The 14,090-nt window shown below is 46.1% G+C and overlaps 1 protein-coding gene across 1 annotated transcript in view; it reads right to left on the bottom strand.

Moving 5' to 3' along the window:
- Positions 1–14,090, bottom strand: part of ints3 (integrator complex subunit 3) — a 213,079-nt gene that overhangs the window by 14,953 nt on the left and 184,036 nt on the right. Inside the window, exons 23-24 of the mRNA XM_068022811.1 lie at positions 12,855–12,923; positions 7,773–7,848 (exon numbers count right to left, since the gene is read on the bottom strand). Of these exons, the coding sequence (XP_067878912.1) occupies positions 7,773–7,848; positions 12,855–12,923 (145 nt within the window). The remainder of the gene's footprint in view (positions 1–7,772; positions 7,849–12,854; positions 12,924–14,090) is intronic.

Here is a 14,090-nt window from a genome sequence, read left to right as displayed (position 1 = left end):
AATTGCTGTTTGTGGGATCTTGCTATGCACACAATTGGCAGCTGCCTTCCCCACATTACAACATTGATTATACTTCAAAAAGTACTCCATTGGCTGTAAAGCACTTTGGGACATCCTGAGGTTGTGAAAAGCGCGATAGAAATTAAAGTCTTTTTCGCAGACAGTCAATCCCCTCGACCGTAAACAGTACGTCTTGCACCGCCAGACGTCCCGTCTCAGAAGCCTGGAATGCAGCCTAGAACTGACCCCAATCTGTCCAAGCAAGGAAAAAAGGACAACCTGGTTACTTGACCTGCTCTCGGCAATGCCGTGGGACAACTGCAGAACAAATAGTGAGCCTCTCCTCCCTTCCCCTCACCTCCTCCAAAATACAAATACTCAGGCAGCTGAGGAGTTCGTAGGTAGGTATGGGATAGGCTCTCATTAGCCACGGAATAGCCAGCATCAGCTCCACAGCAAGGTTACAACCTATCCTGTGTCTTCAATCTTCATTGCCCAGAGATAATGGTTTAAAATTTTACTAAGGCCCAAAGTCCCTATAATTTCTTTGCTGTGTGCGGCCTATTCGTTTCAGTGTCCCGGGATCTTTACTTTTATTTTTGTTGCGTGGAACCTAAAAGGATGTGCGCAGCCTGTGCGGGTACTTCTGGGTTGCTTTGCAGCCTGAAGGGAACATTGCTGAGGCTTCAATTATAAAGAGGAGAATGTATAAATAGCCAGTAAGTAGAAAGCAAGAAGCTATAATTTAATTGATGCATTGATGAAATCCACGTAACATTCAGAGCTGGTGCTCTCGCTGGTTTAAACTGCTACCCAAGGTCCTTGATTACATTACAGACACACAGTAGTCAAGACCCACATCGACTTGCAGACCACAGGACCCCTGTTCTTTACAAGGATCTTGAAAATGGCTGCTTTCTGCGCCAATCAACAATCTCCAACGATTGCCACGACCGGACTACAGAACGCAGATTGCAACCATTCTGGATGGGGAAACATTCAAAGAGATGAACATTTGATTGGGTGTCATGTGGGTGTTTGGGGGGGAGGGGGGTGGGGGAGGGAGGAGAGTGGAGAGTCACCAGTGGGGAGGAGGGAAGAGTGTCAGGGGAGATGGGTGAATCCGGGGAGGGTGGGATGGGGTGTAAAGACTGATGTCATCATTGAGTGCAACCCATTTCCATCATGAGCTGAGCTTCGTCCAATTAACACCCGACATTACTGCTAATTCTCTCACTCTCTGGCAATGGTGCTTTTTGGAATCCATGGCTGCATTAAAACCCTGCTGCTCTGCGCAGCAGTAACTGCGCTGGTCTCACTGCCTTCGATAGTGTCTCACACACACGTACAGCCTGTGATTCATGTACTATCCATGCATCTGCCTCATTCCTGCGGCTGAATATTCAAATCCAACAGTAGACATGCATTTTGATTGTACCTTTCCTGATCTCAGAACATCCCAAAGCGCTCATGGCCACCAGAATACTTTGTTACTGTTGTTAAAAGGAGTTAATTTCTGCACAGCAGGCTCCCATAAACAGCAATGTGAAAATATCATCTGCTTCTGCTGATGTTGGTTGAGGGATAAATATTGGCCCCAGGACACCGGGGAGAATTCCCGTTCTCCTTCCAATAGTAGCAACATGGGGTCCTTCAACGTCCAGCCGAAAGAGCAGACGGCTCCTCGGATTAACATCTCATCTGACAGATGCGACTACTCTCTCTAATCTCCAGATCAAAATATTTCATTCACCTCCACCTGCATTCACTGCCTCTCCCCACCCACGACACTGTCACCTGACTGCCTCACACCCACAACGAGTAAACTGGTCGATAAAGAGGCCGAGAAAGGTCAGGCAGCTTGCAGTGTTTAAAATATTCATTATTTGCCTGAATCAGAGCACGGATCATTCATCTGTGACAACTTAATGCATCAGACAGGCTGCTGCAATCTAGCTAGCTTCATTCAAATCAAATCTCTTTACCTGTCCCACCGAGTGACAGCCAAACACCAATCACTCGTCTGCACTAGGGCATTATAAAACCCCGCACAGCAAGGCAGTCTCAAGGTGAGCAGGTGTGGGGTTATCAGTTTCCATTGTCCTCAGTAAGGCTTTCAAAAACAACGCCAGCGATTTACACTTATCCCAGTCTCTCCGAACAGGAGCAACAAAGCCAGATTCTCACAGAAAAATCAAAATTTAATCGAATCAGAACAGGGGCCCTGTTAATAACCAGCAACAGGAGAGCCCTCGAAGGTGGACCTAAAAGATTTCATCACGTTTTTTGAAAAGCAAGTGACTTCTCCCTGCTGTCCTGAGTCAGCTAACTTCACTGAGAGAGCGAGAGAGAGCGAGAGAGAGAGAGCGAGAGAGAGAGAGCGAGAGAGATGATCTGATCATTGTGACATTGCTGCTGCTGGGTTGTGTGTTGAACTGGCTGCTACATTTCCTACATTACAAATTTGCCCACCTCAAAATATTTCATGAGCCTCAACACAAACACAAAGAGCAGCTCCTTAATCTTTTCATTCGGCACTCGACAACCTTCCAGACTTATCAATTGCAGTATCTTCAGATCATAACCAGTGCTCCCATTTTGTCCAGACGGCAGCTGTTGGTGAGGGTTCCGCCGTTGCCATTTACAGCTCCTCTTTTCTCTACTTGCCCCATTACCATCTCTTTTTGTCTTGCATCATTATCCCTTTTGTCATTTAACCTCTCCTGCCTCCAACACGATCACAGACCTGAACCATTAACTGTCTCTCTCTCTCTCTGCACAGATGCTGCCTGACCTGCTGTGTATTTCCTCTCCTTTTGTTCGTTCCTCTCCTCCCCAGTTTCCCCGCCTCAGTACTTGCTTTAAACCTGTCACATCTCTTAAGAACAAAGAAATGGGAGGAGTAGACCATACGGCCCATCGAGCCTGCTCCGCCATTCAATCCAATCATGGCTGATCTTGGGCTTCAACACTTTCCAGTCCAACCCCTCCCCTCAATATCCCTCAATTCCCTGAGACACCAAAAATCTGTAACTTTTTCCAGTTCTGATGAAAGATCAATCTGAAATGTTAACTCTTCACAGGCGCTGCCTGACCTGCTGAGTGTTTCCAGCATTTGCTGCTTTTATTTTGAAAAATACTTCACTGGTTGTCAAGTGCTGTTGGGACGTCCCGAGATCATCAAAGACGCTGTAGAAATGTAAATCCGCCCTTTCTTTCCCAGCATGGGCCAGGGATGGGAGCTGGCATCTTCTGTTCCATGAGGCTTGAGTGCTCGCTACCGTTACCAAATCAGCCTCTGGCATTGCTATCAGATGCCATAACACCCAGTCACACAAAACCCTGCGTTAGATGAGGTTGAGTAGTCCGCGGCTGGAGCACAGCAGAAACTGGGACGCTTTGGCAATCCCTCAATAATAGAAGAAAGAAAATTTAGAGTTTTTAGATTGGCAACCTCTAGGAATACAGGAACAGGAGACCACCATTCAGCCCTCTTGGGCCTGCTATACAGGATCAAGAGGAGGACATTCAGCCCCCTTGAGCCTGTTACACAGATTCTGTGATTATACGCCTGCAAAGTGCCTTGGGGGCATTAAAGACACTATGTAAATGCAAATGATTGTTGTTAGTGGCAGCAGACTTGACACTCATTTCTCTGTCTACACTTGTCGTCTTCGTCTTTGGAAATCTTCTTCAACCTAGGGTCTAATACAGCACAAGGAACTCACCCCACAACCCCTGATTCTGAAACGGTTGTGTTCCTCCTAGAGTAGAGAGTCAGTACAGCACAGAATGAGGCCATTCGGCCTGGAGTCCATGCAGGCTCCCTGTAGAGCAACCCAGTCAGTCCGATTTCCCCTGCTCTATCCCTGTAGCCCTGCAAGTTTATTTTCCTCGTGCCCATCCAATTTCCTTCCGAAATCATTCATCTCTGCTTCCATCACCCTCGCAGGCAACAAGTTTCAGATCATTACTACTCGCTGCGTAAAAAGGTTCTTCCTCACATCCCCCTCTGCATCTCTTGCCCAAAACCTCAAATCTATGTCTCCTAGTCCTTGTATAATCAGCAAATGGGAACAGCTTTTGTCTAACTTGTCTAAACAGGTCATAATCTTGTACCCTCTATTAAATCTCCCATCAATTTCCTTTGCTCCAAGGAAAACAACCCCAGGTCTCCAATCTAACCTTGTAACTAAAATCTCTCATCCCTGGAACCATTCTGGTAAATCTTCACTGCACCCTCTCAAGGACCCTCACATCCTTCCTCAAGTGTGGTGACCAGAACTGCACTCTAGTTGTGGCCAGAGCTTTATAAAGGTTCAGCATAACTTCCCTGCTTTTGTTCTTGATGCCTCCACATATGAAGTCCAAGATCCCATCTGCTTTGCTAACTCCTCTCTCAATATGCTGCCTTCAAAGACCGATGCACATGCAACCCCCCGGTCCCTCTGTTCCTGCACACTCTTTAGAACTGTGCCATTAAATCTATATTGCCTCTCTTTATCCCTTCTGCCAAAATGCACCACCTCACATTTCTCTGTATTAAATTCTATCTGCACCTTGTCTGACCATTCTGCTAACCCATCTATGCCCTGTTGCAGTGGATTGCTATCATTCACTGTCTGCCACACCTCCAAGTTTGGTATCGTCGGCAACTTTTGAAATTTTACTTATATCAATCAAAAAAAAAAGCACTGACCCTTGGGGAACGCTACTGTATCAGCCTCTGGTTTGAAAAATAACCATTTACCATGACTACTTGCTTCCTGTCCTTAAGGCAATTTTTTTAAATCCAAGCCGACACTCACCCTCCTATTCCATGAGCCTCAATCTTGTCAACCAGCCTTTTATTTGGTACTTTAAACACTTGCTTAAAATCCACATAGACAACATTATTACATTCCCTTCATCAAGTTTCTCTGTTAGTTCAGCGAAAAATTCAATTAGGTTAGTCAAGCACGATCTGCCTCCCCTTTCTACTTAAGGCCCTGGATGTATATTTGACAAAGACCTGAGATTTCCAAGGCTTTGGTTCTCATCAATATCCCAGGCACATTCCTGCAATCTTGCCCTTCTGTTTTCTGCTGCTGGCTCGGCTGAGGGAGCCTTGAGCGAATCGCACGTCAGCAACAGGTCAAACTTTGCAGCAGCTCAATCAATTGTAAAACTATGGTGCCTCTCCCACGGCCTCAGTTAATTAATCTCCAAGGGCACCCAAGTGGCCACCCTCCTTGTAAATCTTCATCTGTGTTGCTGTTAAACAGCGAGTGTTTCTGAACGAGTCGTCTCTCACTTTCCTTAGTTGAGTTCCGTCCCTTCAGAAAGTGCTGATCTGCGATGATACGTCTGCGGGGCCTTGGTCCCAGTCGGTCACCTAAACCCACACCGATCCTGACCTTGTACAGAGATTTTTGACTTTCAATTGTAACATCAGTCAGAAGAATGAGGAGGGGCAATCTGAATTAAATGGAACAATTTTCAAGAGGGTGCAGGGACAGAGGGTCCATGTACACAAATCTTTGAAGGTGGCAGGACAAGCTGAGAAAGTTTTTTAAAAAGCAAATGGGACACGGTTTTATTAACAGAGGAGGAGAGTACAAAAGCAAGGAAGTTATGTTAAGCCTTTGTAAAACACTGGCCAGGCCTCAGCTGGAGTAGTGTGTTCATTGCTGGGAACCACACCTTGGGAGAGGGTGCAGAGGAGATTTACGAGAATGGCACTACTTCAAATGGAGAGATTGGAGAAACTGGGGTTGTCCTCCTTCGGGCAGAGAAGGTGAAAAGGAGATTTGATAGGGGTGTTCAAAATCAGGAATATTTTGATGGAATAAATAAGGAGAAACGGTTTCCAGCGACAGAAGAATCGGTAACCAGAGGACACAGATTTAAGGTCATTGGTAAAAGAACTAGGGGTGACATGAGGAAATAATGTTTTTCTGCAACATGTTGCGATCCGGAACGCACTGCCTGACAGGGTGGTGGAAGCAGATTCAATCGTAACTTTCAAAAAGGAACTGGATAAATACTTGAAAGGGAAACTTTACGGGGCTATAGGGAAGCAGCAGGGGCAGTGGGAATAATTGGATAGCTGTACCAAAGAGCCAGCACAGACACAATGGGACGAATGGCCTCCATCGGCAAGGCATCATTTGATAATTTTATAATCACCATATAGGAACAGCTATTTCGGAGAACCTCAGAAAGTAGAAAAACCTGGACCAAGTGTCAAAGACCAGTGTCGACAACCACCAAAGGTTTAAAAGAAAGGGAGAAAGCAAGAAATGTGTGCGTATTTTTAAACTTATATCTTAAACACAGGGTGGGGGGGGGACGAGAGAGAAAACAGAAAAGAAAGAGAGAGGTCACACACAGACACAGTGACATGGAGTGACAGAGAAAGAGACAAAGTGAAAGAGAGAGAGAGATTTGAACAAATAACTCTCAGTTTATATCTCCTCTGTCTCAATATCTCTCAGCGTTGCCGAGACTGCTGGTTCACGAGTGCTAATAAGGCTACAAAGAAAAAGAATGTCTGGATTTTATCACGACTGCCCAGCCTTCTTCATTGTTGTTTGGAAGAAACACATCAATCGCCCAAACGCTGAATCAAAGATCTCGTCAGTTTTACACCTACCTCAGTGGGAAGAGATAATTTCCTGTGTGGATGAGTGACAATGTAACACATTAAGAACTTTTAATTTCTGAGAGTAGGAACTGTAGTGACGTGACTGGAATTTTACTCCCATATGTCGGGCAATTCTCAATCTCCTCACACTACAGGATAGAATACAAAAACAGTTTTCTGCCTGGCCCTGCCAGCTGCAATCACTCTCTGCTATAACCCGCCAATAACATGCATTTATATAGCTCCTTTAACATAGTAAAACATCCCAAGCCACATCACTGGAGGATTACCAGACAAAACTTGACACCGAGCCACGTAAGGAGATATTAGGGACAAGGTGAACAAAAGCTCGGCCCAAGAGGTCGGATTTAAGGAACGTCTTAAAGGAGGAGGAGAGAGAGAGAGGCGGAGAGGTTTAGGGAGGGAATTCCAGAGCTTAGGACCCCAGGCAGCTGAAGGCACGGCCGCCAATGGTGGAGCGATGGGAATCGGGGGATGAGCAAGAGAACAGAATACACTAATTTACGCACAGCAAAATCCCATAAACAGCAATGAGATATTTTTGGTGGGACAAACACAAAGTACCGCAGGTGCTGGAAGTCTGAAATTTAAAAAAGAAAACACAGAAAATGCTGGAAGTACTCAGCAGGTCAGACAGCATCGGTGGAGAGAGAAGCAGAGTTAACATATTAGATCTGTTCTGATGAAACGTTATTGACCTGAAACGTTAACTCTGTTTCTCTCTCCACTGATGCTGCCTAACCTGCTGAGTATTTCCAGCATTTGTTGCTTTTATTTTTTTTGGTAGTTGATAAATATTGGCCTGGATACTGGCAAGAGCTGCCCTGATCTTCATACAGCGACATGGGATCTTTTATCATTCAACTGAACCACCGGCAGCAGGCAGAATCAGGCCTTGCTTAAAATGTCTCATCCAAATGACAAACACCTCTGTCAATGCAGCACTCCCTCAGGATTGCGCTGGAGGTCAGCCTGAATTAGGGGCTCAGGTCTCCGAGCACAGCTTGAAGCCACGCAATCTACAACTCGTGTAAGAGCATGAGTGACCCAGCTAAGCTGTCACTTTCAGCTTCTCCTGCACTCAGTGAAATGTTCCAATTTAAAAAAAAAAGGGGGGGAGACTTACTCAGGATGTTGAGAACAGAATCCTTCCGAAACATAACCAGGTTCCCCATCATTATGTGACACACCAACTCCTGCAGCTGAAACACAAACAAGTGACATTTTTAATTTAATTATGGGTTCGCCCTTCCAATTCGCCCCATAACTCTTAACTGCAGCGTCAGGAAAAGCCCCACTTGTTCCTAGATCACTTCCCATTTTCCCAGCACATACCTCAGTCCCTTCACTCTCCAGGAAGTCATTGCCTTTTGCCCCCAGGTAAAAGTCTACTTCAATATCCCTTTCTGGTAACTAATTAACATGGGAACAGGAGACGACCATTCAGCCCCTCAACCGGGTTCTGCCATTCCATTAGATCATGGTTGATCTGTATCTCAATTCCCTCGACTTGCCTTGATTCCGTAACCCTTAATAATCCCCTTAACCCAACAAAAATCTATCAATCTCAATTTTGACATTTTCAACTGACCCCCAGCTACAACATCTTTTTTTGGGGGGGGGGGGGGGGGGGGGGGGGGGGAAAGGAGAAGGAGAAGAGAGAGTTCCAGATTTCCACTCCCCTTTGTGTGAAGATGTGCTTCCTAACATCACCCCCGAGAATGGCCTGGCTCGAATTTGAAGGTTCTGCCCCCTTGTCTGGACTCCCCACACCAGAGGAAATAGTTTCTCCCGATCTACCCCATCAAACTCCTCCAATCATCTTAAACACCACAGTCCGATCACCCCTTAATCTTACATACACAACAGAACATAAGCCTACTCTTTTCAAGCTACCCTTGTAATTTAGCCCTTTTAACCCCACTATCTTTCTGGTGAATCTGTGCTGTAACCCCTCCAAAGGTCAATATCTCCTTCCTGAGGTATGGTTCCCAGAACTGAATGCCGTGTTCAGATGGAGTCTAACCAGAGCTTTGTACAACTGTAACATAACTTCCAACCCTTTGTACTCCCTTCCTCGAGATAAAGGCCAATATTCTATTCGTCATTTTAGCGAAGTGCGTTGGCGTTTTATTCACCTGCACCCCTGCCCTTAGACCCAACTTCCTCATTTTTAACTCCTTTCTCTAGGGAAACTGCTTCAATCCCTGTGCCGTGTTGTTCATGAGCAAGACACTACACAATACATGACCAGAGTTGAATAAGCCCTCCGGGCTCCCCGCAAGTCAGGCCAACCAAGACCAGGCACTCACCATATTCTTCCTCCTCCCTAAATGCTAAAATAAGGGCTCACTCCAAACTGTGAAACTCCGAGTCTCCCTGAGTCTTATCAATGTGAGCACAGCAAGATCCCAGAAGATATTGTCCTGTGGCTGTGGCAATGTCACTGGACTAGTAATCCAGAGGCCCAGGCAAATGCCCTGGTGACAGGTTCAAATCCCACCACAGCGGGTGGTGGAATTTAAATTCAATTAATAAATAAAAATTGGAAATTGAAAGCTAGTTTCAGTAATGGTGCCATAAAACTATCTATCGTTGTAAAAACCCATCCTTTAGGGACTCTGCCATCCTTACCTGGTCTGGCCTAGGTGTGACTCCAGACTCTCAGCAATGTGATTGACTCTTAACTGCCCTCTGAAATGGCCCAGTGAGCCACTCAGTCGTCAAGAGCTATTAAGAGATGGACAACAAATGCTGGCCTTGCCAGCGACAACCACACCCCATGAAAGAATAAAAAAGCTCCCAGAAACAGCGATGGAGTTACACAGAATATACAGCACAAACAGGCCACTCGGCCCAACTGGATATACAGGTGTTCATGCTCCATGAATTCCTTCCACCATGTCGGTATATCCTTCTAGCCCTTTCTCCCTCATGAGTTTATCTAGCATCCCCTTAAATGCATCTCTGCTATTCACCTCAACTACTCAACAAGTTCCCTATCTGGGTGAAAAAGTTTCACCTGGAGCGATTAGTGATCACCTAGATTTGGTCTGCACAAAGTCTACTCGTCAACTTGGTTCCCAGGTTTCCACAGTCACTGGAAACAAAACAGAAGCCCCGATCAGGCCCAGCAGTCACTATGGACAGAACACCTGACGAAAGCCAAGGTTTAAGACAGCCCACACCAGTCGCCCCCACCCTCATCTTAAAACAGTGAAATATCATGCTTGCCACTGGCTTAGCCACAAATGCTCAACGTGGTTACTAAAAGAGAGATAGCTGAGCAAGTTACTGAACCCGACAGTTCGAGGGAGCTGGATTATTATCTGATATGGCAAGCACTTACTGGCTAACTTTACTTAATTGATGCATTAAAATTCTTTATAGCCATCCTTTCAAAATGAAAGAAATAATGATAAAGGAGACGTTGCTTTTCAAAGTCTTGGATTCGCACAGGAATGTAAACTGGGCTTGAAAGCAATTCAGACTGAGTAATAATTTCTGTCCTGCTTTGTGTTCATCTGACAACTCACTTCCTTTCAAGAAATAATGATCAGCCGCTCAGTGAAATTGCCAGCTCCACGAGCTGTCTAATTAGGTGAAGCGCAGTGTTGCCGTTCATCGGTCATCTTTCATTCTGCGACCTTCACAGCTACCGCTACACTATTACCCAGAATTACGTCGAGTCTTCAGCAACAGACACAGGCCACTTGGCACAAAGGGTCCATGCTCCACAACAGCCTCTTTCCATTCTTCTTCATCACAGCCTATCTGCATATCCTTCTATTCCTTTCTCCCTCATGTGTTTATCCAGCTTCCCCTTAAATGCAACTCTGTTATTCACCTCAACCACTCCCTGTGGTAGCGAGTTCCACATTCTCACCACTCTCTGGGTGAAGACGTTTCTCCTGAATTCCCCACTGGATTTATTACTGACAATCTTATATTTATGGCCCCTAGTTTTAGGCTCCCCACACAGGTGGAAGTAGCTTCTCCACGTCTACCCTATCGAACCCTTTTCTAATCTTGAAGACTTCGATCAGATCACCCTTCAGCCTTCTCTTTTCCTAGAGTAATGAGCTCCAAGCCTGTACAATCTTTCCGGTTAGGTCTAACCTCTCAGTTCTGGTATAATTCCTGTAAATCCTTTTTGCACCTTCTTCTGAGCCGCTGTATCCTTTTTGTAATATGGAGACCAGAACAGTGCACAGTACTCCAAACACGTGGTTTAATCAAGGTTTGATACAAGTTAAACACAACTCCTCCGCTTTTCAATTCTCTTCCTCTAGAAATGAGGAGGGATATTGTACAAGGAGCAGAAGTGTCAACACATGATGTGAAAGTGCTCAATTCCTTACTGCAGGTCAACCTACCCGTGCGGGCACTTTGGCAGCAACCTACACTGACGGAATAAAGTTACTCATAGGAACAGGAGGCCATTTCGCCCATCGAGCCTTTTGTGCCATTCAGTGAGAGCATGGCTGATCTGTGCCCTAACTCCACAATTTGCTTCCTTCTTGAAGCTGCTGACTTGGGCGGAGTTAGGACGACGAGTGCCCATTCTCCACATCCGAGCTTATAGAACGCCAGCAGACTAATTTGGCAAAGTCGGGCCTCGGGGCTGAGCTCGACTGATGTCAGCACGTGCAGCAGTCACTGGGCAGTGATCGGGAGTAGGAACCCCGAACGGTTCTCAAACCTCACACCTCCAAATGGTGCTTCAGCTACCACCCAAAACCAACTGGCGCGAATGGCTTAGTCCCACACCAGTGCTGTCCAACAGCAAGTGCAGACCAGCCCCAGGCGTGGATACAGCGGACACTGTTTTAACCACAGCCATCCATTCAGTAGAGAACATCTAGTCCACACACACGCCGAGCCACACAACGCAGGTAAATATACCTCATGCGTAACTTCACTTAAACATCTATCACCAGTGGCCAAGGAACGCAAACATTCAGTGATCAAAAAACACAGTCGCACACCTGATTTGCATCTCACCGGTCTGCGAACAAATGCACATGAAGGTTAAAGTTCACACGTATACACCCTGCGAATATGTATTCCGCTCACAAGCCCGATGAGAGTGTCTATTACTCATCTATAATTTACGAATGAGGAATGTAAAACTAGTCAAATCTGGATTCCCAATTCGCCACATCTGGACAACCCTGGGACTGGACCAAATGATGTATTCGCACAGCAGATCAGGGGGAGGGGGGGGGAAAAAAAAAGGAGAAATATTCAATTTACTTTACAAACAGAAGAACCTTCAAGTCTCACCGGGCCACACAGATTGTTGTGCTTGTATAAGGTGTGAATGGTTGTAGAAAAGAGGGATAATGAAAGTGTTTGGACAGAGATCGCATTGAGAAGGGCTTTTCAGGGAGTTTGAGCAGGTTGTCAGAGTGAAATAATATCTGAGCTCTGCCCTCACTGACTATCAAGCAGCTTATTAAAAATTCTAAATCTTGGCACGTAAGCCCCAGTTGATTTCCATGCAGAATGAGCTGGCATGTTTTCTGAGCATTGCTTCAGTGATATTTGCAGTTAACCCTCTCAGTGCCCCAGTACAGAGTATAACTTGGAACCAGACAGGCTAGAGAAAGGAAAAAGGAAGACTTGCATTTATATAGCGCTTTCTCACAACACCGGGATGCCCCAAAGCACTTTACAGCCGATGAAGTACCTTTTGAAGTGTAATCGTTGTTGTACCGTGGGAAACGCGGCAACCAATTTGCACACAGCACTATCCCACAAACAGCATTGAAATAATTACCAGATGTTTTTCCAGTGACCTTGGCCAGAACACTGGGGAGAACTCCCCTTTCTCTTCAAAATAGTGCCTTGGGATCTTTTATGTCCATCTGAAAGGGCAGATGGGGGGCCTCGGTTTAAAGTCTCATTTGTCTCAGCATAACACTGGGGTGTAGTACTGGTCTGCCGCTGTACAACGGTGGGGCGCAGGTCTGACATTAGCAGTGGGAGCAGGGAACTGCAACTGAAGCAGGTTGGATGCATTGAAAGCTGGCGATCAGAAGTCTCAGTGTGCACCGAGAACCAAGCCCATTATGTTGTGGTGCCTTCAGCAACTGGGCCAGTGGAGGGGCTGGAGCTGAAACTTTAAAGGACAGTTTGCTTTGAGAAAATGAGAGCCAACCCGCCCACCACAATATTAAGCAGACGCTCGCTGCTCAGGACTGACCTGTGCAGAGTCGATGACAGCGACGATCATGTTGAGAAGCTCACTACTTCGCAGAGTCTCATCAGGGAACTAAAATAGGAAGAAAATGAACATTACACAGCAACAAAAACCCTCTTGGCATTCACACCCACAGTTTATGCTGAAAGTCTATTCAAATGTATCACAGGACACAAAATACAACATCTGTCTTCCCCCCAATATCTTCTGAAGGCGCTAACTCAGGAAAGACAGAACAGACTGGCACTCGACAAGAGAGAAGACTGAAGGGCGACCTGATAGAAGTCTACAAAATGATGAAAAGGTAGATGTAGAGATGTTTCCACTTGCGGGGAAAATCGGAACTAGGGTGTCATTAATATAAAATAGTCACTAATAAATCCAATGGGGAATTCAGGAGAAACTTCTACACCCAGAGAGTGGTGAGAATGTGGAACTCGCTACCACAGGGAGTGGTTGAGGTGAATAGCAGAGGAAGCTGGATAAACCCATGAGGGAGAAAGGAATAGAAGGATATGCAGATAGGGTGAAATGAAGAGCAGGTGGGAGGAGGCTCGAGTGGAGCAGAAACACCAGCATGGAGCAGGTGGGCCGAATGGTCTGTTTCTGCACTGCAAATTCTATGTAATTCTTGTTGGGAAACAGTATCGACAGTGCTCCGTGCAAGCGGCCGTTCCTCGTGTGTCAGCTTGGCCTGGCCATCAGTGCTCCCGCCGATGGAGTCAGAAGGGCAGGAGGTCAAGTCACACCGCAGGGCTGGTACTTCAGTAGGCACTGCTGCAGCCTTGTCAGAGTGCTGCCCTTTGTGGGTGGAGAGGAGCAGTGTCACCCTGTGTGCCTCTTCTGTCAATTCCCCTAGTCTGCCAGTCAGTCGTGACTCAGTGGGCAGAACTCTCACCTTGGGAGGGGGTCACAATTCTGTTGCTTCAAAGCTCGCTCCAGAGGCTGGAGCACAAAGTCCAGGCGAACACTCCCAATACAGGGGGTAGGAGCACTGCACTGATTATCTGGGTATTATTCCATTGCTGTGAAATGAAGAATGGAAGACAGGCTTGCAAGTAGTTACTTGAGAGGTGTAGTCATTGTTATGCCTGGGAACACTCAGCAAGATCCCACAACTGAGAAATCACGCGATAATCCATTTTAATGATATTGGAAGAAGGATAAATATGGACCAGGTCTGCCTGCTCTACTTCCAGTAGTGCCTTGGGGTCTTTTATATATCGCCGAAAAGCCATC

Source organism: Heterodontus francisci, chromosome 46 (genome assembly GCF_036365525.1).
Source record: "Heterodontus francisci isolate sHetFra1 chromosome 46, sHetFra1.hap1, whole genome shotgun sequence".
NCBI lineage: Eukaryota > Metazoa > Chordata > Chondrichthyes > Heterodontiformes > Heterodontidae > Heterodontus > Heterodontus francisci.
This window is presented reverse-complemented; position numbering and strand designations above follow the sequence as displayed.